The following is a 27,226-nucleotide window of genomic DNA, read 5'->3' as shown; positions in this document are numbered from 1 at the left end:
TCAATATTGTTGAGTCTCAGGGAAAAGGGAGAACCAAGGAGAGGGAGAGAGATGGGAGACTATCCAGTCAGTGAAGCAGTCAGAACACATGTTACAGCATCTCTTAATGAAGTGCACTGTCTTTATATGAGCATGGTTTGTGGTGCCCCAAAACAATTACAATGGTAACATCAAAGATTGCTGATCTTGGATCACCATACCAAATATAATAAGAATGAAAAATCTTAAAATATTACAAGAATTACAGAAATGTGACACAGCTATAGAGTGAGCAAATGCTGTTGGAAAAATGGAGCTGATAGACAATGTGATGCAGGGTTGTCCCAAATCTTTAATGTGTCCAAAAAATGTATTATCTGTGAAGCACAATAAAGCAAATCATGATAAAATGAGGTATCCCTGTAGTGCAGTTTATGTAATGAAACAAAAATGATGATAAATCCACATTATGTTCATAAAGCCAATACAAAATGAAATCATGGCTTTAGAAATATTTTAAAGCTTATTTGAAAACCATAAGAGCCTAAAGAATAGTGATCAAAATAATTCACAAGAGTTTATCATTTGTTAGGTTTTATTTCCATATTTATATGAAAATTTCAGTATATATTTACCCTTCATTTAGATGCTTACAAGTGGATTAAAGACAATTTACATTTGACTGACTGACGCCAGAAATTGTATGACAGAATAAATAGGCAGCATGAATTTAGAATGCACTGTGCTTCAGGGCATTAGTTGTAATATTAGAGGGGGAAAAATAAAGACACGAGCCTTTCAGTTGTGAAAATTGATAGGTAGAAAAATAAATTAACTTCATTTCAACAAAAATTTGTTGTTTCAGCAATTTGCTCTGTACTGTGAATTCAATGCTGCCAGGAATCACAAGTCTAGGTTTCCAGTTTAGTGTTCAGTGTTTCCCTCAGTTTGGGAAATAGGACTCATCTTCATGAAGAGATACACAGTAGTGTCAGAAATAGCAGAGGCTCTGTAGTCTAATTTTGTTCAAAAAGATATTAAGTAAAAGTAAATATGATGTTATTTCCATTGAAGTGGAGCTATATTTTGGTGCTTAGTCAAGTATATTGAACATTTCTAATAATTTGGACAAATTATGAAAAATGTTATCATGCATGGCCTTGATTAGTTGGCCAACTATATAAACAGTTATAATTATGGTATGGTGGAATTACCTAAGTGGACTAATTAACATATCTGCATACATTTAGGAAACATATATTGAAAATAGAAAATGATCTTAATAAATATGTGAGGTCAACATTTCAACATTAATTGACTGAGAAAAAAATAATAGAGGAGGCTAAAAGCATACATTATGCCTTTCCTTTAGTAACTCACTCCCACTTCTATTCTTGTGGATGGTTCATTCAGTCTCTTTATTGAATAGTTAGTTCCTTTCCCTCCTTGAATCACTAACCTCCATTTCCATTCTACCTCTACAAAATACTGGTATGAATTTAGGCTTTAGAAGGCATGGCCCACTTCTGAGAGCTAGAATTTGTCCCTCCTTCACGGTCTACGGTCTACTTATCTATCTTTGCTTTTAATAATCTATACACATCCAGCTGGGCTCACTCATGCTCTTCATGCTCAGTATCCAGCTTGGATTGTTTCACTTAGTCAAAGACACAATTAGTTGTTTTTATGTATTTTTTTTGGGGGGGGGTTGGTTACTCTTCCTTTATATGTGAGAATATTTCATATTAGTATGTATTTTTTGAGAATAGTACATATCGGATCACACATTCAGTGTATTATTTCTTAAGAATAAAGTGATTAATTACATCCATGTCAATCTGAAAGGATGTTTTTAGATTGTAAATATCATTTTCAGTTGAGGATTCATGGAACTGAATAAAAAGAACTCTTGGTCAATAATATATGGTTTTTAAGGTCCTTTTAAAGTGTCTCATTGGTGCTTATCAGTATTGGGATCTTAGAACAATGTTATGATTAAACTTGTCTTTAGTAGATAAGGAAGTGGACTGTAGAGCACATCCAATATTTATAAATATTTTGGATAAGTGACACTTTTGGATAAGAAACACTTAGTGAAGATACTTAATTATAGTTTAAAATCTGTTTTCAAATAACTTATTCTTGATATCAAAATGAATTACTGCAAGAAAAGAAACAGGCTTGAGATAAAAAGTAATTTTATAGTTTTATTAGATGACTTGTTTGTTCCATAACTGGGAGCCTGTATCTCTGACTCTCCCATTTTGCCCATTCCTCTACCTGTCCCCTCTGGCAACCAACAATTTGTTCTTTATATTTATGGGTTTCTGGTTTTTGTTTGTTTTGTTTTTTAAATTTCACATATAAATTAAATCATACAGTATTTGTCTTTGTCTGACTGTAAGTCACTTAGCACTTATCACTTAGCATAATAGCTTCTAGGTCCATCCATGTTGTCACAGATAGAAAGATCTCATTCTTTTTTTTTTGGTCAGAGTATTGTTTTGTTGTATAAATATACCACATTTTTTTTAATCCATTCATCTATCAGTGGAAATGTAGGTTACTTCCTTTTCTTGGCTATTGTAAATAATGCTTTGGGACACATAGGGGTGCATATATCTTTTTGAATTAATGTTTTCATTTTCTTTGGGTAAATGCCCAGTAGTAGAACTACTGGACTGTATAGTATTTCTATTTTAGTTTTTTGAGAAACTGCTATAATGTTTTCCACAGTGTTTGCACTAATTTGCATTCCCACCAGCAGTGTACAAGTTTCCTCTTTCTTCACATCATTGCCAACACTTGTTTTTCTTGTCTTTTGGATTCTAGTCATTCTGAGGGGTGTAAGATGATAGTGGTTTTGATTTGCATTTCCTTTTTATTCACTCAAAGTTTTAATTTTTATTTTATTTTTTTCCAAACTTATGAAGTTTTACTCATTAAATACATAAAGTTTTTTGTATATCAGTTGCACCTCAATAAAGTATTTCTCTAATGGTTAGTGATGTTGAACTTCTATTCCTGTGTCTGTTGGCCATCTATGTATCTTCCTTGGAAAAATGCTAGTTAGGTCCTTTGCCCATTTGTAAATTGGATTATTATCATCATTTTTTTTGTTGTTGAGTTGTAGAAATTCCTTATATATTTTGGATATTAATCCCTTATCAGATATATCATTTGCATATTTCTTCCATTCAGTAGGTTGCCTTTCCATTTGTTGATGATTTCCTTCACTGTGCAAAATTATTTTATTTTGGTGTAGTCCCAATAGCTTATTTTTGCTTTTGTTTTTCTTGCCTGAGGAAATACAACTAGAAAAACATATTGCTATGGCCAGTGTCATAGAGATTACAATCTATGTTTTCTTCTGGGAAGAATGTTTTCAATCCATTTTGAGTTTATTTTTCTGTGTGGTGTAAGAGAGTGGTCCAGTTTCATTCTTTTGCATGTAGCTGTCTAGTTTTCCCAGCACCATATATTGAAGAGACTCTCTTTTCCTTATTGTATATTCTTGCCTCTTTTGTCATACATTAATTGACTAGATAAGCATGGGTTCATTTCTGAGTTCTCTACTTTGTTACATTGGTCTCTGTATCTCTTTTTGTGCCAGTATCATACTATTTTGATTATTATCACTCTGTAGTATATCTTAAACAATAGATTGTGATACTTCCAGCTTTTTTCTTCTTTCTCAAGATTTGTCTATTTGGGGGTCTTTTGTGGTTCCACAAATAATTTAGGATTATTTGTTCTAGTTTTGTTAAATATGCTATTAGTATTTTGTTGGGATTGCATTAAGTCTATAAATTGCCTTGGGTAGTATGGGCATTTTAACAATATGAATTATTCCAGTTTATGAGCTTAAATATCTTAATATTCATTTATATTACAGAGAGTTAAGAAAAGGCTGAGAAGGATAAGATTTTGGAAATAAGTGTCAGCCTTACATCCCCTTAAGATATACCAGCTTCATGGAACTGAAATAGTACCTTAGCATAATATACATATGCAGAATAATGGAGCCTTCTTAAGAACATTTTGAATTAAGGGATGGTTCTGACCACTTAGCCAATCGTAATACTATATGATGTAGAATATAATTCAGTTAAATAAAATTAGACTAATTTTATTTGTCCATTCTCACTGATGTATAATTATAGATCGAATCTGTCACAGTTGCCTAATACAAATATATTGTTGATTTGCTCAACCAGTCTTAATAAATTTACCCACAAGGGTGAGCTTAGCTGATGGGCATGTCATATGAGTGTATTGGTGAGTGCTGTGAAGTGTGTAAACCTGGTGATTCACAGACCTGTACCCCTGGGGATAAAAATATATGTTTATAAAAATAAAAAATTAAAAAAAAACAAAAAAAAAAAAAAACCAAATTTACTTTCTTCCTGTTATATTTCTGTGGTATGACTTGATAGATGGTTTCACAGTCTCAAAATTAACATGTGATTTGGTTCTAAAATATCAAAAAATCATCTAAATCTGCAGCATACAATTCTGATTTTTTAAATTTGTTTGAATTACTAGTGTGCAGTATTATGAGTTTGGCAAATCATGTCAGATCAAGGTCATAGGTCAACTTAATTTAAATAGTGGCCTTTTGATGTGGGCTGCTGAGGGTAGCAAAATGGAAGTGTTCTCTACTTAATTACCATCCGTCTATGTGGTGTTATGGCTAATAATGTTACATGCGCCCTTGCACCTCTTGAGATTTAATCCTCTTCTCAGCTGGCATTTTTATTTTTGAATAGCTATGAGTACTTCAACCAGATTGTAAGAGCCTGGGGCAGAGACCGAGTCCCCTTCTAAGTCAATACAGAGCAGAGCACATTGTCAGTGTGTTTCAAATGATTCAGGAGTAAAACTTTGCAGTCTTACCTTACTGACATCAGTGGAATAATGAAGGTAATAGCAAAGAGAGAAAAATAGTTTTTGCTATAAAGTTCTTAGTTTTTCTAAGAACTGATATTAAAATTGTTTTTTTTTCTTTTCTGTATGTCTCTGGACTGGGTGTTTGGCTATAGCAACAGGGGCTTCCTTAGTTCTTTGTTTCTTTCTTGCTATATTTCCTCCCTGATTTATAGTGCTAGGCTTATGGCTCACAAAACTCTCACACTTCCCATTCAACATCTGTCCCCCTATTATGGAACCCTTCAGAGAACTGAGATTGAAAGGAAATATTTTAATCTTAATAAATGGGTAACCTGTCTGAGACATGAAGATATTCCCCATGCATAAGCTACACTTTAGAAATAAATGAGTTGGTCTAATTTGCAATTGTCCTTGAAAATTAATGGTATGCAATTAATAATATGCTAATTCATTTTATTCTCTGTTCCATATGGTATTGGCTCAAGTTTCATACTAGGTTTGCCCTTTTGAAAAGGGCTAAAAAATAATTTCTTACCATTGAGAAGTTTTAAATAAGAGGCAAAGTGATTTATTGGGTAGAACTCTGGACTAAAAGTGCAGAGATGGGCTTTATTTATACATTTATTGTATGATCTCGGGCATGCAACTTACATTTAAAGGCTGTTACCCTCTGGAAGATAGAACTAAGTTTGTCTTTTTGTGAATGTTAATTTTATAGCTTTACTCCACACAAGATTAACAAAGTATATACTTTGACATGGGATTGCTAACAAGCCCACTTAGTTGAACTGTGAACAAATTCAGGATTTCTGTCTATTCTCTAGACACTTTGTCACTGTGAATGTAAGAATTAACTCTGCTTCAAGGACCCAGACTCTCATCCTGTTTAAAAAACCTAATATTTCTGCTTCAAGTCTCCATGAACATTTAGTTTTTCTCAGTAAGACAGTTGACCATATAAATGGATGGTTTTACAAAGTGTTCTGGTGGCTAGCAACTTTTTGTATTTTCCCACTGTTTAGAGTTCTTCTTCAGACCTCTGGGTTTTGAACAATAGCTCATCCTGTACTTCTAGTCTCTCATTTACTAATAATTAGGGAGCTACCACATACCATTAGGAGGATGGTATTCGTAACATTTAACCGACAGCATTGCTCCTGACCATCACAAGAGATACCAGCTGTAAAGAACTGGAACAGCTAGGCAGAGCAAACCAGTTGAATATCAGCTCTGCTCTTAAGCTAAGATAATCTCATCAAATGCTAAATATAAGAAACCCTGTGGGTACCCTGCCTATGTCTTCTCTGGATACAGTATTTCATTACATGCCCAGATATCTTATCATCTCTCTACCCGAGGGCTTTCATTCAGCCGTTGCACAAGGCAGAGTGGGTTCTGGAAAATTAATGCCACCAGGAGATTCTTAGTTAATAATGAATGGAAGCTGGAGTGTAAGTACTTCACTGTTCTTGTCCTCTAGATTGGGCAACTCTCAAGCATATTCCAGACATATCCCAGAAATCCTCAGCAGAATTAAACCCCTGTTGTCCCCAATGTTCTCTTGCTTATTAATACACCCATTATTTCTTGCATCATATCATCTTTCCCCTTGCTTTTGAGATTTCCGCAGAAAACAGGTAAGGCATAAACTAGGAAGTGGCACTGACCCTTAGAGAAGGCAGTGATTTTTCCTTACTGGAGTTTATATATATTCTTGGTGTAGGTTTCCTTTCTTTGTCACATTGTTGATTGGCATCGTTATCTGAGAACTCACAGATATGGCATCCCATATAATATTGCTTTGGATAAAGAGAACCACTTTTTTTTTTTTTTTCAAAGAAAGCACATGATTATGAAATTCACTGGTTCTATCATATATCTTTCTTAATCTTGAAATAGCTGGCCTAATGGAATTTTGGAAGTCTTCTAAAAATGTAGTGAAGTACAGCCTGGCCAAATTGGGGTACTGTCCTTCAAGATGTAGTAAAACCTTCAACCAGTGGCCACTGTACAATGCTGTATTCATATAGAATACATGGGTCTTGAAACAGGGGTGAAGGTTGAAGAGACCCATTCCATTATTCCCAATGACTTACTTGGAGAAATTTTGCCTTTTGTGCTCCCTGCTGGATTAGAGGTCCTGATTTCTGGGGAAGAGATGGGTATTTCTATCAGGGGACGCAGTAATGGTTTCACTAAGTAGCTGCTACCAGGTCATTTGGAGCTCTTTGTGCTATTAGATTAACAGGCAAAGGAGTTACTCTACTGATATGTAATTAACCCACATTAAAGCAAGGAGGTGAGGTTGCTGCTATGTAATCAGGACAGGCAGGAGTTTGTTTGAAGCCCACGAATTCTCAGAAATTCTTCTTGAGGCTTTAGCAGACTTTTAAAACAAAGACTGTCATATCCTCTTGTTGGATTGGTCCCTTTATCATTATGTATTGCCCTTTTTTGTCTCTTATTACAGTCTTTTCTTGAGGCTTTTATAATAACGCGGAGATATAATCAGGGCTTGGACTATTCAGGGACAAGCAGAAGTACTGGCTAAGCTACTTAAAGTGAGTACAGCAAGTGGTAGCAGGAGATGTATAATGTCAGTTAAAGCTTTAGTGTCAACTGCTTCAGTGAGGACTGTAGCTTACCCCATTATATGTCCTATTTTAAATCCCCATTAACCTTCTCATTGTAAGTCTTATTTGTTTTTTAGAAATTGTTACGGACCATCAACTTGCAGAAGCAGTGATGAGACAAATTGAACTTATCTTGGGAAATAGGTGAATCTGTGCATTGCAAGTGGCATACTATAGCAGATGCTCTTGATGCCCCAAGAATATACCCTTCAATATTCAATGTGCAATAGCACTCATTGTTTTGGTACAAGAATATGTTGATGATGATCTGTTTTAAATTCTTTGGCTCTTGGCCTGAGGGTTTTCTAGTAGCCCCTGCCCAGGGCAAGCCACAAATTGTGGGGGAGTTAATATTTCTTTCTTTCTTTCTTTCTTTCTTTCTTTCTTTCTTTCTTTCTTTCTTTCTTTCTTTCTTCTTTCTTTCTTTTCTTTTCTTTTCTTTTCTTTTTTTAAAAAGATTTTATTTATTTGACAGAGAGAGATCACAAGTAGGCAGAGAGGCCGGCAGAGAAAGAGGGGGAAGCAGGCTCCCCACTGAGCAGAGAGTCCGATGCGGGGCTCGATCCCAGAACCCTGGGTCCACGACCTGAGCCGAAAGCAGAGGCTTTAACCCACTGAGCCACCCAGGTGCCCCAATATTTCTTAAGAACCGTTCTTAACCAAAGAGGAATGGAAATTGGAGCATAAATGCCTGTAGATTATAACTACCCACAATGGGACAACTCTGAAGTTCTTTTTACACTGTCTCCTAGCTTTTGCAGAAGGACAGAAACCCAGATGTCTGCAGCAGGAGGCTACTCACTAATGCAGCCTGTATTGACTTTCTTTCTTCACTTTCTCACTCCCCCATCACTCTCATGGTGCCTCTTAGGATCAATTTCTGACCTGCCAAATAAACCCACTTACACTCAAAGCTGCTGCTGAGTTAAAGTTAACGAGGAGTCTTGAATGCTGAACTTCTCAGATTTTTTTCATGTTCAAGTGCATTCCTCTTCAAGGAAGATGTGGAAGAACCTGCCCATCTTTTTCAATCATATCACTTTTTTCACTAATTCCTTTTCATATCTTGAAAAAAAAATGGAGGTTCTTTGGAAAATACTGAGAAACATTAAAGAATCATTTGGATAAAAAGCAACTCCATGGGAAATTAAATTTTTCTAAGCTAAATCAAGATCTTTGTAACTCTCTTTTAAAAAATTACAGACATAAATAGGCACCATCTATGTGAGAACCAGAACCTTCTTCCCACACACTTCAGCCTGGGCACTGAAAACAGAAACAGTAATTTACTCTCTACATTAATATGATTTTGCAATTCATTTGCATTTCTTTATTCTTCCAGGGCTGTCCTGCTTAAGCAAATGGTATGATTGTTCATTACAGGAATTTCTCAAAAGACTCATCAAAACAGACATTTTGTGCCCAGAGATGTTTTGAATCCCTCAAAATCCTTGCCTTATGATTTCCACTAAGCCTGGATGGTTATATCATGATTTCTACCTAATCCTAATCGTGTCCCTGAATTGAAAGACTCACCTAGAGCCAAACTTCCAATTCTAAATAAATTCTGACTGCACTTCTCCCTTTGAAACATAAGAAAACTGGCCCAAGAATGAATAATTGTGTATTACTTACTAAGAAAATAAGATGTGGTAGAATTAAAGCTCAACCTCACTGTGGGCCAAGTCATATGCTGAACACTTTATATGTACTATTTCCATCACTATTATCATCATGAGAGACTGAATATACAAGTTGGCATAACCAGACCTTATAGGACAGTAGAATTCTGACCCACATCCTCAAAGCTACCAGCCAGAGAAACCAGGACTTATCAATAATAGCTAGCTTTCCTATTCTACAATGTCACACCCCCGCCCCCGCCAGTTCCAACTGACAAAGAAAAGAAGCAAATATGTTCCCCAAATGAATGATATAAGATGCTCTGTTTCTAGTTGACCTGTCCCCAGCTTCCTCATGCCAACAACCCATGATTAGAGCCTGTCTGAAGCCTTCTTCCCTTCTTTTTATCTACTATGACATTTTTTTACTCCCCTGTCTCCGCCAAATGCAGCTGATGGCAGCCTATTCCCTTGCTATAACAGGCTCTGGATAAATAACCTGTTTATCCTCATGTGCATGGTCTTTGTTTATCTCCGCAATTGTAACAACTCTGAGAAGGAAGTACTTATGACAAATAAAAACACTGAGCCAGAAATTATGTACTTTGTTCAAGTTTACAGAGATGCTAATGCAGAGCTGAGATCTGAAATCAGTTTGTCTGAATCTGTAGCTTGTTTTAACCATTAACTACTCTGGAAGTAGTGTTAATTCGAGGATCCAGAACTGTACTAGCCAACAATGTTGATCTTGACTGAAGCCCTGTGATACTGGAAAACAGGGGCAGTTAAAAAAAAATTCCCCACTCTTTGTTTCCAGGATATTGGCTTCCTGCAAAGAGCTTCCTTTCATTATATGACTTAGATATGATTGATGGATGCCTCCCCTTCTTTACATGTGCGGAAGCCAGACACATAGCTTCCAAATTCCCATTTCTTTGAATCATAGATTAGCCAAACTCTTTGTCCCAACTCATCAGGTGGAACAAAGTGCTTATTAATTTACTTGACCAACTTGAGTTCAACCTTTCTCCTTCTCCTGAGCCCCTGATTTTCGATTTGCCCTCAGCCTGAACCAATATGCAACCCTTCCTTATCTATTATTCCTGAGAAACGGCTGACCACAAAGAAATACATTCCTTGATCAACTATAGTGTCTTGCTGCCCACTCCCACATACTCAGTTCTTTCTAGACTTATTTACCCCTCTGTAGGGGGGAAAAAATCCTTTCTGCCTAATCTTTGAGATGCCTGCAGAGCTTTGTGGTCAGAGCATTCTGCTTATTGTTGTAGTCCCCCCCTCTCCTATTGCAATGCTCCTTTTCTTTTATTATAATAATTCTTTCAAATAAATTCTCTCCTTACCCAAATCTGGATTTGTTTTAATTTAACATGTCTAGTTGAAATGTAATGCAAGCTGCATACGTGATTTAAAATTCTGTAACACATGAAAAAAGGAAGCAGGTGAAAATAATCTTCAAAACCTGTTTATTTAACCCATATATTCAAAATATCATTTTGACATATGGTCAGTATAAAATTATTACCAGCCTGTCTTATATTCATTTCTTCAAGCATATTTTGATATTCTCACTGAGCTCAACTTAGCTGCTGCTCTTGTGGCTTTTCCTCCCGCTACTGCTCCTTCTCCTCCATTGCCGCCATCGCCACCACTACCCCGGCCTACCACCACCACCACTGCTATTTTAGTCTTTCTTCTCCTTGCTTACTTAAGAAGCTTGCATGTTTTTAGTTTCTGGGATTTCAGTGCATGAGACACAATTTTTCTTTCTCCAGCTTACACAAGTATCTGAGTTCTTTGACATTAGAACAGATGAAGAATACAATGCAACATGGATGATTATTGCCTAATGTCAGATTCTCTCATCTCAGCTGGGAGGAAGTACACAGTCCTTGCTTATCTAACAGAATATAGTTCTTTAAGCCATATAAACAGAAATTATATAATGAGCACATTTACTGGGTTAGGCTGGTTGGGTATATCGAATTAAGTATTGGGGTGATAAACTATGGGGGGTCTCAAAAGGAACAGGGGGATAATTGTACTTGACCCAAAAATATCAATTTATGCCTTCTCTGAAGTTTTTGTGTCTTGTCCTCTTAAAAAAAAAAAAATAATCAAAACAACACTTGATGCTTCAGTATCCACGCTTGGGTCCAGATCATCTGTGCAAATGGAACAATAGCTTAGGATCTCCTACTGCAGCTTGAATGCATCTCTGGAGATTGCTTTGAAATATCACTACATACTCAGCATTTGAGAAAGTGAAATTGATCTGAGAAGGATTGCTGCTTCAGTGGTCCATGTTACTCAACACGTTTCCCCAAGTGCCCATCCACTGTCATCACTAATGTTGCATTGTTCGCCAACTGAACACACAGTAGCTCTTTGCTTGGCTTGCCAGTTACAAAGATGATAGATGGGCCAGTGTCCAGACATCCTTTCTCTATGGATGGACTTAAAAATTATGTTCTTATTTAAATTCTGTTTCATTTTATCCTCTTTTTCTTCCTTTCAGCTTCAGCTATCATAAAGCAGCGTAAACGTCACACTACCTAAAAAAAAAATTTTTTAAATTATCTAATTCCACTAAAATTTATCCAGAACCTAGTTGTGTCAGACATTGTGTTAAGCACTGGATATGAACAACTAAATAAAATACTCAAGAATCTGATACGTTAGAAGGGACAGATGTATATATATATATATAAAACTATAATAAGTATATGACCAATGCCACAATAGAGTTGTTTTAATTTTATTTTTATTTTTAAAAAGATTTTATTTATTTATTTGAGAGAGAGAGAGCCACAAGAGAGTATGAGTAGAGGGGGAGGAGCAGAAGGATAGGGAAAAGCAGACTCCCTGCTAAGCAGGGAGTCCAATGTGGGACCCCACCAGGATCCTGGGGTCTTAGCTCAAGCTGAAGGCAGAAGCTTAAATGACTAAGCCACCCAGGCTTCCCAACAGGGTTGTTTTTAAAATGTGCGCACATCCGTGAGTGAAATTAATTTCACTGGGGGGCAGATATAGGGTATATGAGGTGTATGAGAGTATAGGGAGAAACAAGAACATGGTGGTTACATGTGATCTGATATTTAAAAGATGTCATACAGACCAGAAAAAGAAAGATGCCCTGAGAAACACCAGCAGAGGCATGATGCGTTCAAGGTGAGTAACTAGGTTTAGATGGGGTGAAAGAAAGGAGTAGGTAATCTTAAAGTTAAAAGTTGTGGATAGATTATGCATTTTCTGGTAAGCCATGGTTATGCATGTATGCTGATAAGCCACAGTAAGGTGTTCGTGATTTTTTTTGGTAGCTCATTGGGAACAGAAATAGATTGTGAAGATAATGACACAATATGACTTGTGACTTACAACTGTGATTTTGGAGACCATGCAGAATAGTATGTAAAGGAATCCTAATCTAATATATAGAAGAGACTTTAATTTAGGAAGCTGCAAGTATAACTTATTAACTCTATATTTTCTGACATGTAGCTGTTATTTTAATTTGTAGTTCCCTGTCCAGGTGATATTGTTAATGTGTTAATGTGTCTAGCTGTATGGGTCTGCCCATGTCCATGTCAGAGGGAATCTGTATATGAGGTGTGATTCCTCTTCTTCTCCACTTTGGAGGATCTTCAGTTATCCTTAATAGCCAATCCAGGCTTTTAAATAACAACAAAACAATAACCATTAAAAACAAGCTCCCTGCAAATAGGTTTATGATAAATTATCTGAATCTCTAGTGCAGGGTGTGTCTTTCTGTCCTAGAGACACAGACATAAAACTACACTAGAATTGATGAGCCTAACTAATGTTTATCTAATAGAGACATAGGGAGACACCACAAACATACATAGAGAGTGAGAGATAAAGCAGAAAAACACCCAGAGGGAGACACACACACACACACACACACACACACACACACTCCAACACATACACTGGGAACTTAAAAGTGTGGCTCGCTCAGTCCTTGTTTGAAAATAAAAAGGAACAAAGTACATATATATTACAACATGGATGAATCTTGAAAATATTAAGTGAAAGAAGCCAGACAAAAAAGGCCACTTACTGTATGATTCCATTTAAATGAAATGCCCAGAATAGGCAATTCTGTACGGGCAGAAAGATGAGTCATTGTCTGGGGCTAGTGGAAGGGAAAAATGGGAGTGATTGCTTAATGGCTACCATCTTCATTTTGGACTAATGAAAGTGCTCTGAACTTAAATCATAGTAATGTTTGTCCAACATCGTGAATATACTGAAAACCACTGAATTAAACTGGCTAAAATGCTGAGTTTTTTGCTACATGAATTTTTTCTTATTAAAAAAAATGAGTCATTCCCCCACACACAAACCTTGTAGAGAGAAAGCCATGAACACAATAGCCACATGCCATACACATGGAAGAAAAAGGTATCTAAATAAAGATATATAGAGAGTTACACAGAGAATGAGAGAGAGAGAGAAATAATCATAGATACAAGGAGAAAAAGAAATGAGGCAGAGAATGGATAGGAATCAGAGTTGAAGTGTGCATGCAAAAGACTACATTGAAATATGATCAAATCAAGGTAAACAGTAACTCCAATTTAGAAATAAATTACTTAATAGGTAGTATTGACATAACCCAAAAGAAGATTTAGGCTAAAAAAAACAAAGAAGATTTAGGCTATATAAAGATGATGTTTTTTAAAGATGACATTTGACTGTAGCAATGATGCAATATGTAAAATGATATTTCAGTCACTTAAACCATTTAATTATAGAATAAGAGAATATATGAAAGAGAATAATTGGAATTTGAGACTTGTGGGAATATCTGTTTTAGTCATAGAGAAGTATTCATCTTTAATATCCATGACATTGCATTACAAGTAAACAATCAGTGTGTGAATACAGTGTGGAAAGGAATAACATTCTTTTGGAATAAATTAAACTAATTTCCTGTATATAATTTTTGGCCTTGATTTTCTTACAGTAGAAAGTAGCTTTATTATCTCGGTTGATTTTATTTTCCTGATAAAGGGCTGTTCTAATATTGTCCTGCCTTGGAGCCCTGCTATTAATTTTAATAAGAATTTAATAAGTGTGAAATCCTGTGGGAATTTGCAGCTGAAAGTTACCAGATGTTCTGTGTGAGGACAATGTGGTTTAGGTGTAACTGAAGGCTGTTGTGCTGTTCTCACCTTTTTGAAAGGGAGTTGAGTGTCCTGCTAATCGACACAGTTTTTACTTAGTTTCCCTCTTTTTGATTCAGATTGCATCTTTTCCTATATTTACGACAGAAACTTTGTATTTGTCCTGAAAATATGTTGTCACTTCACCAATGAGTATTGCAAGAAAAGAAGAAAAGTTTGTCTTATATACTGGGGTTGGAGGAAAATAACAGTTCCCTGTAGTGGTTTGACTTCACCTTATCTTTCCAAGGTTATGCACCTTACTACATCCTTGAAAGAATGCTTCCAGCAAAGTGCCTCCTTATTATGAATGAAGTCCCCTTATTGTTCACGGGAGTGCTGGAAGCCACCTTTTTTTTCAGCTTCACTTCTTTTATTATCCTCTTTTATCTGGCTCACTTTCATCTTATGCTTTCTCTTTGGCTTATAAAATGAGTAATCTGCACCCAAGGAGAGGTAAAGGCCATGACTCAGACAGTGGCCAATGGAAGCTTCTATAACATCTAAATCTTTTGATGAGGGTGCTGCTATTTCTATAGAAGAGATGAAAGACTGTTTGAAGGACAATACATATATGTCCAATTAGAGATCACTAAAATTAATGTTTGAAAATTTGACATTTATTGCATTGTAGATTGTATTGATAAGGAGAAATGGGCAAAAACTCAGCCAAAGACTTTCAATGATGAGGGAAAAGGGCTTTGTTTTAGAGGATCTGTTTTAATTCCTGAGGCTGTATGTTAGCCATGATATAACAGAGACATGGAAATGCCCATTGAATAAACAGAAAGAAAATGGTTTTCCCATTGGCATCTAGGGAAGATCAATACCTACTAAATGGTAGCATATGTACAGCAGTTGTGTGGTGGCTACCAAATTATTAACAGCTGCATGTTCCCTTTCAACCTTTTGGATTTTCCGTAGGATAGGACACTGCTGAGCAGTCACTTTTTTTACTTTCCCTCTTCACCTTCCTAGTACTTTATACTCCTGATTCTCCTCCTCATTTCTTAACTATGGTTCTGACTCTTCTTTGGCTGCTTTTCCTTCATCTGACCCTTATATGTGAGTGTTTGAGATCTTGGTTTGGATCTTCTTTTGTGCTATGTTCTCCCTAGTACGATGGTTTCTGTGGCCTCATATATTTATGGTCTCCAGATTTCATGGACAGGCCCACTTACTGTCATGGTTTTAATAGGCACACATGTATTTACAATCTCCAGATTTCCACCTGCAACTCGGATTTCTTCTGAACTGCTTCACCTTATTGAGTATTCCACTGGGATAGCCCACAACCATAGTAAACAGTTTAAGACTGGGCATTTACTTTAAATACAGTTATGTTCAAAATGAAATAATGGATTCAGCTTCCTTTTCTATTTACTCTTTTGTTTATTTATTTATTTATGTTTTAAAAGATTTTATTTATTCATTTGACAGACAGAGATCACAAGTAGGCAGAGAGGCAGGCAGAGAGAGAGAGAGAGGAGGAAGCAGGCCCCCTGCTAAGCAGAGAGCCCGATCCCAGGACCCTGGGATCATGACCTGAGCCAAAGGCAGAGGCTATACCCCACTGAGCCACCCAGGCATCCCTATTCTTTTAGTTTATAAGGTATCAAAATATTTCTCCTTTCTTAACCTGAAAACTTGGGAATCATCCTAAATTACCCATTTTCCCTTTTGCTTAAGATAACTTCAGCATTATGCTGGTTCAGTCCCTTTCCCATCTCCTACCTCTATATCACATGTTCTCATTCATTTTCTTGGGCAAATATCCTATGAATTTATAGCTATATTATTTTAGCACCTTCCTAGTTCCACCCTTTCTGATTAATCTGCCCAGAACCATCCTTAAAAATTGCTGATATGACCATGTCACTCTCAAGTTAAAAATATTTCAATAGGTTTATAGAACTTGAAGGCTACAGGCCAGAGTCCTTTGTGTGACATAGAAAATATATAATTTTATGCTATTTATTTATGCAATCTTGTCTTTACCACTTCTCTACCTTGAACCCAGAGGCCCAACCCTAATGAAAGTCTTACAGTTTCTCAAAGGGGTTGCCTTTCCTGTTATGCCCTTTCCTTTCCTTTTCTCTCTTTAGATCTGCTTTGAGAGCCTTCTATTATCCATTATTCAAGATCTGGATTGAGCATTATCCTTCTATAGCATCTTCCCTGCCTGTCTCTCCCTCCCAGAATATTTTTTCCTTCTTTTACCTGCAGAGTAATTGTTAATTTATGTACTCTTCCTTATACCCCCATTTTATGCTTTTCTATGAGTTCATTAAGGCAGGAATCTTGCCATTTTAATGATGATGATGATGATGATGATGATAATAATAATAATAGTGATAATTGTCCCAACGGAGGATTTTGAGGACTGAGTGACAGGATCTGCTATAATTAGAAATGATCACTCTGGAAGCTGTGTGTGGGTTAGGATGTAAGACAAAAGACTTGCTGTTGTAATAAGGTAGATGAGATGTGATAATGGTTTAAATCAAGGTGGTTTGTAGGAGAGATGAGAGAGAAGTCGTTGATAAGATTCACTGATGGGTAGCTGATAGATAAGTGTTATGGGTATGAAAATAAGATGTCAAGTACTTGGGCCTGATTAAATAGATGGATAGAAGGGTCTCTTATCAAAACTAAAAGACTATAGGATTACTGAATTTTAGGGGAATTAGGAGTTTTGACATGTTCAGTTTCAGATACCTATCAGATATCTAAGTGGAAATGTTGAGTTGGTAGTTAAATATGAATCTGAAATTCTGGATAGAATTCTAGAATGACATAAATTTGAGAGTTAGTTTATTAAAGGTATTTAAAGTCATGAGGCAAGAGGTCATATAGGAATAAAAGTAGATAAAGAAGAAAAGACCAAGGTTTGGAGATGTCAATATTTAGAAGATGTAGACATAAGGAGAATTCGGTAAGAGTCTGGTAAGAAGTGGGCAGTAATTAGATAAGGTACCAAAAGAGCCAAGAGAAAAATGTGTTCTAAGGAGGCAGTGGTCAAATATGTCAAATGCTATTAATAAGCCATAATAAGAACTGAGACTTGATTGTCATAGAATGCATTTGGGAAAATTGAGAAGTACTGGTATGGGAACTCTAAATCAAATATGAAGAAAAAAATGTATGGAACAGGAAATAATTGGGATCTACTAATAAATCTCAGAATATATGTATATTCATGCATGTTCCTACACCATCAGAGAAATTGGACGCACAAGGTGACATGAGTGAAACTGATGCCCAACCTACAGTCTGTGGGAAAATTGGCCAGCACATTATCTGGAATTTTCTTTAATCAAAAGAACAAAAGCTAGTATTCAGACTGTAATGGTGTAGCTTTTCCCTGAAGCCATATTGAGAGTTTTTATAAAACAATTAATTGTCGAGTGAAAGAAACCGGAAGAAGTTTGTTTGACATGATTAGAAGTGGTAGAGTGGATTTGAGTAACATCTGATATTCACTGGCACTATGTGAACATGCATGCATAATGACATTTTTTAAAAAGGTTAATGCATGTATTATGTAAGCATGGCTTACTTTAAAGCTGTGCAAAATTTCCCCCAAAAATAAAAAAAGTCAGCCTCCATTCTGTCAATACTAAATCTAAAAGTTCTAATACAAAACTGTTGCAGTATAAATAAATCACATTTAAATTTTTTTTAACTGTGAAGTGTAGAACCATTCTTTTAAGAAAATTAATAATTATTGAGTTTGTTGTTACCAATTTAAAATAATTAAAAATAGGCAACATATTCAAATGGTTTCAAAATTCAAATGAACTAAAGGGGGTAAATTTCTTTTCCATTAATCCTCTCTAACTGCTGAGTTTTTTTCCTCCCAAGAGATAGGCCAACATTATTAGTTAAGAAGAGGCATTTTACGTTCATGTTAACAATTATTTGTTGAGTAACTTCTACAAATAAAATTGTGTTAGATGTTGTGATATCAGCCTTAAAGGAGTCTGAAAAAACTCAAATCTGACTCTGAACCATGTGCTACCACTACAGCTCCACTTCTGGGTGGCTCTGAGGGACAGTGAGAACAAGAAATCTCCCTAGGCAGCAGAACTTTAAACCTTGAGAAGAAATAGCTAGAGCACTGTGTCATCAGTGGCTATTGGTTAGACTAGATGGTTAGAAAATGAGAAGGAATACAATTAGAAAATTTAACAAAGTGCTAGGGGTTATGCTGATAGATGTCTCTGAAAAGGCAGTGCGAATATTCTCTACAGAGCAACCTCGGCAGAGGAGGAGCGTAATAACAAGATAAACAAGATTTTACATAAGATAAACATAAGATAACATAAGATAAACAAGATTGTACATAAGATTGTACATAAGATAAACAAGATTGTACATAAGATTGTAAATAAGATAAATAAGATGGTACATTCTGTCCCCAGACATTCTTGTTCTTGCCCAGTGAGCTTAGAAAATTTCCAGGATATTGAACATTAAAGTTATACATGGCCTTAATAAATGGACTTCCTGTTACCAAGGACAGATGGCTATAGCCACTGCTGAGTTCCCGATCTATCAAAAACAGAGACTAGGGCGCCTGGGTGGCTCAGTGGGTTAAGCCGCTGCCTTCGGCTCAGGTCATGATCTCAGGGTCCTGGGATCAAGTCCCACATCGGGCTCTCTGCTCAGCAGGGAGCCTGCTTCTCTCTCTCTCTCTGCCTGCCTCTCTGTCTACTGTGATCTCTCTCTGTTAAATAAATAAATAAAATCTTTAAAAAAAATTTAAACAAACAAACAAACAAACAAACAAAAAACAGAGACTAACACTCAGCCTCCAATATGGCATCTTCCTTATGGTGATTAGCCAGTCAACTGTGGCAGACTGGTTATACTAAATCACTTTCCTTTTTTTTTGGTTAAGGATTTTATTTATTTATTTGAGAGATTTTATTTATTTATTTGAATGGGGAGGAGGGGCAGAGGTAGAGGAAGAAGCAGACTCCCCGCTGAACAGGAAGCCTGGCATGGGGTTTGATCTCAGGACCCTGGGATTATGATCCGAGCCAAAGGCAGACACTTAACCCACTGAATCACCCAGGCCCCGGAACCACTTTCCTAATGGAAAGGGCCAGCATAAGTTCTGACTGGAATAGACATTACTCTGGATATGGATATACTTTCTCCTCAATTGTTCCTCCAAAATCATCACACATGGACCTACAGATGATTCAGTCACTGTGATGGTATTCCCCACAGTACTTTTTCTGACTAAGAGACTCATTTTACAGCAAATAAAATGTGACAGTGGGCTTATGATTGTGGAATTTACTGGTTTTAGCATGTTCTCTATCATCCTGACATATCTGGTTTGATAGATATGTGGAATAGCGTTTTGAAGATTCAGTTTTGGTGCTTGCTTTGGCAACAACTTGCAAGTTAGGATGATGGCCCCGTTGTATATGCTCTAGATCAGCCATCAGTACATGCTACTGTCCTCCCATAGCAAGATTCATGGGTATAGGAGTCAGGATGTAGACATGTGAGTGACTTTTCATTCTATTATTTTCAGTGATTGTCTAATGAAATTTTTCATTCTCTCCCCCTAAATTTGGACTTTGCTGGTCTAGAGATAATAATTCCCAAGAGAGAACTGCTTCCAGCAGGGCACACAGGAATAGTTTCATTAAACTGGAAGTTGAGATTGGGATCATACTTGGGAGCTTCATACTTGGAAATCAGCCGAGAAATAAGGTTACTGAACTGGCTGTGGTGATTAATCCTGACTATCTTTGGGGAAATTGGCTTAGTACTGCCAAACAGTTTAAGGAGGAGTGTCTCCAGAGTTCAGTAGACTCTCTGGGACACTTCTTAATTCTTTCAATTTTTGTCATTTAATTTAATGGAAAAACAATAATCCCATGCAGAAAGGATGACTAATGCCCCTGACCCTTTAAGAATATAGATTTGGATCACTTCACTGGCCAATGTGCTTGCTGAGAGGAAAATATACATGAAATATATATGAAAGTAGACCAGTTATTACCAGTTGTATCAGTTGAGTACCAGTTATCATGCATCCTGTTGGCAAAATGAGGACTGTAATAATGCAAGTATTTCTTTCTTATTTTGGTATGAATGTATTTGTGTATATTTAAACCATTTTTTCTTTGCTTCTTCCATTCCTCTGTTAGATACATTCCTCTGTATCTAACATAACGTGATAATAATAACTAACCTATATTTGAATTATGGTATTTAATTATAGGGTATCAAATAGAAACATGATTTAGCTAGATGATAAACATCCAAAGATGTTTAGAATGATTTTGCATCTTTTTGGCAGGAGAGGGTTAGCATATTTTTGGTTGTGTAAGGGATAGTGGTTTCATTTGAAGTGAGTATGTGATTTTGCTATTCTTTTTAAAAAAATTTGCTATTGTTTTTATTTGGAAGTTAAGTGTGGTTGAAGGAGATGTCTATGATGCCAAGTTAACAGAGGGTCACTGTGGTGACCTTGTGATATGTCTCCTTAACTAATCTGGGACTACTTTTCCAGACTTCCTTTCCCTCCATTGTTCTGGGTTGGGGTTGACCAATTTGTGTGAGATCTGAAATGTGGAAGAGAGGCAGCAGCCGAGATTACACGGTATAGGCTCAGGCATAGTTGTACGACGTGTCTTATTATGGGTCTGCAGGATCACCTCCAGGTCTTGCTAGATGCCCTCCTTTAGCTTTTCCAAATGCTGGGAGAACTTCATACGTAGCTCTCTGGTAAAGTGCACCAGGACTTCTGGAAACTTTTACCACAGAAGTGGGAGGCTGGAGTCTTGGAGGAGGTACATGACCATGGCAGGTTCTGGTGAGAGACAGATGCAGATTTGCTTATCCATTTAGGTTAAAGCTTATCCTTGTAGATTCTAATTTGTCCTTGTCCTCTCCTGATTTGTATTTATCTTCCCTTCTTGACTGCTGGGGCAGTTTACATCAGGCCTAGCAGATGTAAACAGATGGACCCAAAGTAAATAAATTTCTAAATGAATCCTTATATTGCCCATAGAGATTCTGCTACTCTGATGGAACATGATTGATAAATATTACAGTCATAAAGATGCAATGTATATAAAAGTAACTTTAAGATAGTATGTACATTCTAGTATATTGGAAGCATGGGGGAGGGACAGGGCGAGAAGGGGGATACTCAGGGATTAGGAAATACTTCCTGAAGGGAGTGGCATTTTGTTCTTTGAATTTTGAAGAATGGGTGGCATTTGTACTGGCATGATAAAGGAATAAAAATAGAAATGAGAAGGTGGTGATCTACTGTATAATACAATTGTCAGGTATTGGCAGAATGGGAAAAAAGATAGGAACAATTTCTGATGTTTTGAAATTTTTAGTCTCACAGGCTTGGTTCACACTGAAAATGAAATGTACTTTGTCTATTCCAAGTATGTGGTGCATGTTTTGCTCTGAATGTTATTAAATGACCCTTGAATGACTAGTTGAATCTTGAATACCCTAATATTTCCCCAATATGGATAACTTTTTGCAAGATATCACTAACAAGGTGTAAGGAACAAATCTCTAGGCTTTTGGTTTCCTCCCCTTGGTTCCCATTCTTACTCTTTCGACCAGCTGCTCTCTGCCATCTGTCTGAACTATTCTATTGAAACAGCTGTTGCATAGAACACTAATGCTCTAATTGCCAAATCTCATAGACACATGTTGGTCCTTATTTTGTTTAACATTTCTTTGCCGTTTGACATTGTGGTCATTCCCTTTTAAAAAATTCTCTCAGCCCATAACACTTCTGTCTCCTGGGTTTTCTTTTATTTTTCAGCTTCTTCTTAATTTGTTCTATTTTTTGGTATTTAATATTTGTTTTGTAGGATCTGAATGTGCCAAATATAACCCAATGGTCAGTTTATCATTCCTTTTATCCATCAGTTTGGCAACTAATGGATGATTGATTATTGAGCTAATAAATCATTAAATTACTTTTTTTATTTGTGCCCTGTTATTCAGTTGACTCTCCCTACCTTATATGAACCCCACATGACTTGTTCCTTGGCCACTATGAGAGCCTCCTTTCTTACCTACACTCTATTTTTGTGTTCCTCCATTGTATCCTTCATGAGGCCACCAGGCACATATTTCTAAAAAGCAAATGTGATTATATAATAATTCTTCTTAATCTTCAGAGATCTTAGGATAAAGACTAAACTTCTTAAAATGGTGTTAAAAAAGTAACCCTGTGGATCACTATGTTTGTATCTTTAGGGTAAATACCCAGTAGTGCAATTGTTGGGTCATAGGGTAGTTCTATTTTCAACATTTTGAGGAACCTCCATGCTGTTTTCCAGAGTGGTTACACCAGCCTGCATTCCCACCAACAGTGTAGGAGGGTTCCCCTTTCTCCTCATTCTCACCAGCATCTGTCATTTCTTGACTTGTTAATTTTAGCCATTCTGACTTGTGTGAGGTGATACAAATGTAGTGATCCGAAGGGGTACGTGAACCCAAATGTTTATAGCAGCAATGACCACAATAGCCAAACTATGGAAAGAACCTAGATGTCATCAACAGATGAATGGATCAAGAAGATGTGGTATATATACACAATGGAATACTATGCAGCCATCAAAAGAAATGAAATCTTGCCATTTGCTACAACGTGGATGGAACTAGAGGGTATCATGCTTAGCGAAATAAGTCAAGCGGAGAAAGACAACTATCATATGATCTCCCTGATAAGAGGAAGTGGAGATGCAACGGGGGGGCTAAGGGGGTAGGAGAAGAATAAATGAAACAAGATGGGATTGGGGGGAGACAAACCGTAAGTGACTCTTAATCTCACAAAACAAACTGAGGGTTGCCGGGGGGAGGAGGTTTGGGGGAGTGGGGGTGGGGTTATGGATATTGGGGAGGGTGTGTGTTGTGAAGTGTGTAAACCTGGTGATTCACAGACCTGTACCCTGGGGGATAAAAATATATTATATGTTTATAAAAAATAAAAAATTATAAAAAAAAAGTAACCCTGCCTGATTTGATACCTGACTGCCATTCAATATTCAAATTCTAATATATTCTCCCACCTCTCCAACCATGTCAAATAACTTAAACTTCCTGAAAGAGTCCATTGTCACCCTATCTCCCTAAAAATGACCTTCTCTCTCTATCTTCTCAGCTTACACCCACTCTTGCTTTAATAATAAGTTCTAGTTATTATTATTATTTTTTCTCATTAAACATTTGTTTTAATGAGTCTCAAAATTCTGTGACAGATTTTTGGTCAAGTTGTTTCCATTAAGAAGTACTGATTATAAAAACTAATAACTTAAAACTGCCATACACATACACAATAACAAATGGTCCACAAAACATTCTCCTTTCCTTCTGAAGGTTTTACAATGGTATCATTAACCAGACTTTTACTATTAAACTTAAATGGCCAATTGACACAAACAGTTCTGAGACCGTTCTTCCACCACTGATTAAGACTGGGGTGGCAAAGCGGGTGCCTAGGTGGCTCAGCCATTAAGCATCTGCCTTCGGCTCAGGTCATGATCCCAGGGTCCTGGGATCGAGCCCCACATTGGGCTCCCTGCTCAGTGAGAAGCCTGCTTCTCTCTCTCCCACTCCCCCTGCTTGTGTTCCCTCTCTCACTGTCTATCAAACAAATAAAATCTTTAAAAAAAAAAAAAGAGTATCACTGCTTTGGTGTTACTATGAAATCTTTGGGGCGCCTGGGTGGCTCAGTGGGTTAAGCCTCTGCCTTCAGCTCAGGTCATGATCCCAGGGTCCTGGGATCAAGTCCCGCATCAGGCTCTCTGCTCAGCGGGAAGCCTACTTCCTCCCCTCTCTCTCTCTGCCTGCCTCTCTGCCTACTGCCTACTTGTGATCTCTCTCTCTGTCAAATAAATAAATAAAATCTTTAAAAAAAAAAAAAAGACTGGGGTGGCAGGTATTGGGGATAAAATTCATTTAGCCTTTGAGCTTTCTGGGCAGACTTGTGAACTTGCCAGCCCCAGCTGCCTTCTTGTCCACTGCTTTGATGACACCCACAGCAACTGTCTGTCTCATGTCACGAACAGCAAAACGGCCCAGAGGAGGAGAGTCAGAGAAGCTCTCAACACACATAGGCTTTCCAGGAACCATATCAATAATGGCAGCATCACCATATTTCAAGAACTTGGGACCATCTTCCAGCTTTTTTCCAGAACAACAATCTATCTTCTCCTTCAGCTCAGCAAACTTGCAAGCAATGTGAGCTGTGTGACAATCCAGAACAGGTGCATATCCAGCACTAATTTGGCCTGGATGGTTCAGGATAATCACCTGAGCTGTGAAGCCAGCTGCTTCCATGGGTGAGTCATTTTTGCTGTCACCAGCCACATTGCCACGACAAACATCTTTGACAGATATGTTCTTGACATTGAAGCCCACATTGTCCCAAGGAAGAGCCTCACTCAAAGCTTCATGGTGCATTTCAATGGTCTTGACTTCAGTTGTAACATTGACTGGTGCAAAGGTAACCACCATGCCAGGTTTAAGAACACCAGTCTCCACTCGGCCCACAGGGACAGTACCAATACCATCAATTTTGTAGATGTCCTGGAGAGGGAGACGCAAGGGCTTGTCAGTTGGCTGAGTTGGTGGCAGAATGCAATTCAGAGCTTCAAGCAGTGTGGTTCCACTGGCATTCCCATCTTTACGGGTGACTTTCCATCCCTTGAACCAAGGCATGTTAGCACTTGACTCCAACATGCTATCGCCATTCCAACCAGAAATTGGCACAAATGCTACTGTGTCGGGGTTGTAGCCAATTTTCTTAACGTAGGTGCTGACTTCCTTAACAATTTCCTTGTATCTCTTCTGGCTGTAGGGTGGATCAGTGGAATCCATTTTGTTAACACCAACAATTAGTTGTTTTACACCCAGTGTGTAAGGCAGAAGGGCATGCTCATGGGTCTGCCTGTTCTTGGAGACACCTGCTTCAAATTCACCAACACCAGCAGCAACAATCAGGACAGCACAGTCAGCCTGGGATGTGCCTGTAATCATGTTTTTAATAAAGTCTCTGTGTCCTGGAGCATCAATGATGGTCACATAATACTTGCTGGTCTCGAATTTCCACAGGGAGATATCAATGGTGATACCATGTTCACGTTCAGCTTTCAGTTTATCCAAGACCCAGGCATACTTGAAGGAGCCTTTTCCCATCTCAGCAGCCTCCTTCTTGAATTTTTCTTTTTTTTTTTAAACATTTTTTATTTTTTATTCTTGAATTTTTCAATGGTTCTTTTGTCGGTCCCACCACATTTGTAGATCAGATGACCAGTAGTGGTAGACTTACCTGAATCTACGTGTCCGATGACAACAATGTTGATATTGAGTCTTTTCCTTCCCCATTCTGGTTTAGGTTGAGCAGTGGTTTTCATGACACCTGTGTTCTGGCAGCAAACCTGTTGTGAAAGAGTCAAATTGTTATTATTAACTCATTTTTTCATTCGGTTGAAATTGATGGACCAACTTTGATGTACCAGGTAGTTATCTCTCTTCTTTATGAAGTCTTTCCATCCAGTTGCCTTTTTTGGGGGGAGGTGTCCATTCCCATTGTTTCTGAATATCCATTGAATAGCACTGGGAATTCCCTGCTATCCATTAAAATTTGGATTCAAGTCATCTCTGCTGTAATTAAGATTCTATACACAGAAGTATTGCTGTAATTAACTGTACCATAACTTATGGTTTGTCTCTCTTATTATACTGTGAGCTCGTTGATGGCAGGAATTGTATCTTTGTATTTTGTGTGTATGTGTGTTTCCATTGGCTAGTATGATTTCTGTTACTTTTATTACATCTGGACACATTTTTTTTTTTTCTGAATGGAAATGATTTGGAATCAGTAGACCTGATGGAATGACTTGTTTACTCTCTCTGAGCCCGCTCTGTCAAAACAAAATAAGAGAGAAACAATTGCTCAGAATGTTTCATGAGATTTTTGGGAATTTAGATGAGACACTTTAGGATAAATTATTTTATAAATTGCAAAGCATTATTGTTTTAGTTCATTCCAAGTTGCAAGGAGTTGGGATGTTCAGATGCCTTCAAAGAATGGAGTCATGGAAAGGGCACAAACTGCAGTTCTGCTCCAGGGCAAAGCTAAGTGCTTCCATTTGTTTGTCCCTGAAAACTCTTTCTCTCCACCTTTCAATGTGTTATGTTTCTAGTGCTGTCACTGCCAGTCATGTCCTCACATTTCTTTTGTGCATTCTGTTTACCTCTGCCTCTCTGACTCCAGCTCTCTCTCTCTCTCTGCTGGGCCAGCGAACAGGGAGAAGGAAGATTTGCAGACTAGCTCTGCCATCATTATGATTATTTAGGACTCTCTTTGATTTCTTTCATTGGACATACCTGTTCTTTGACAAGGATTTCTAGTTTACTTTGTAAATCTGTTTCATTTTCTTCTCAGATCCAGTTCTTGCTTTTGTACTGGTACTCTCTGTACTGATTTTTTTTTTTTTTAATTTCATAGTTTCTGCTAGCTCAAAGGTTTAATTTCCTAATTATTGGTTATTTACTGCATGACCTTTTCCTAGCATCACAGACTCTTTTTATATATTTAACTTCAGTCATGAAAATTGATGTATTCTTTTTAATTTCAAATTCTATAGAATTGGCTAAGCTTTGGACTAAATTCCTTTATGCCACATCACCCCATATATCTTCTGGCCAGAGTATCAGTCAAATACCCATCTAAGATCCTATTTGCTGGGATATAGTTGGGTCAGATGTAGTTGACATGGCCTTTGACACAGCCTGGTTGGCAACATGATTCACATATTTAGTATGATTACATAAGCCTAGATTTTTTTGTTGTTGTTGTTGAAAGTGATGATTTTATATATAT

The 27,226-nt window shown here is 37.2% G+C and overlaps 1 protein-coding gene across 1 annotated transcript; it reads right to left on the bottom strand.

Moving 5' to 3' along the window:
• Positions 1–24,297: 24,297 nt before the first annotated feature.
• Positions 24,298–25,566, bottom strand: LOC132001469 (elongation factor 1-alpha 1-like). Its single transcript, XM_059376167.1, has one exon. It carries the CDS (start codon positions 25,534–25,536, stop codon positions 24,298–24,300), a length of 1,239 nt encoding a protein of 412 aa, XP_059232150.1. The 5' UTR covers positions 25,537–25,566.
• Positions 25,567–27,226: the final 1,660 nt, after the last annotated feature.

Source organism: Mustela nigripes, chromosome 1, assembly GCF_022355385.1.
Source record: "Mustela nigripes isolate SB6536 chromosome 1, MUSNIG.SB6536, whole genome shotgun sequence".
Classification (NCBI taxonomy): Eukaryota; Metazoa; Chordata; class Mammalia; order Carnivora; family Mustelidae; genus Mustela; species Mustela nigripes.
Note: the sequence above shows the minus strand (reverse complement) of the source record. Positions and strands in the feature narration are given on the sequence as shown.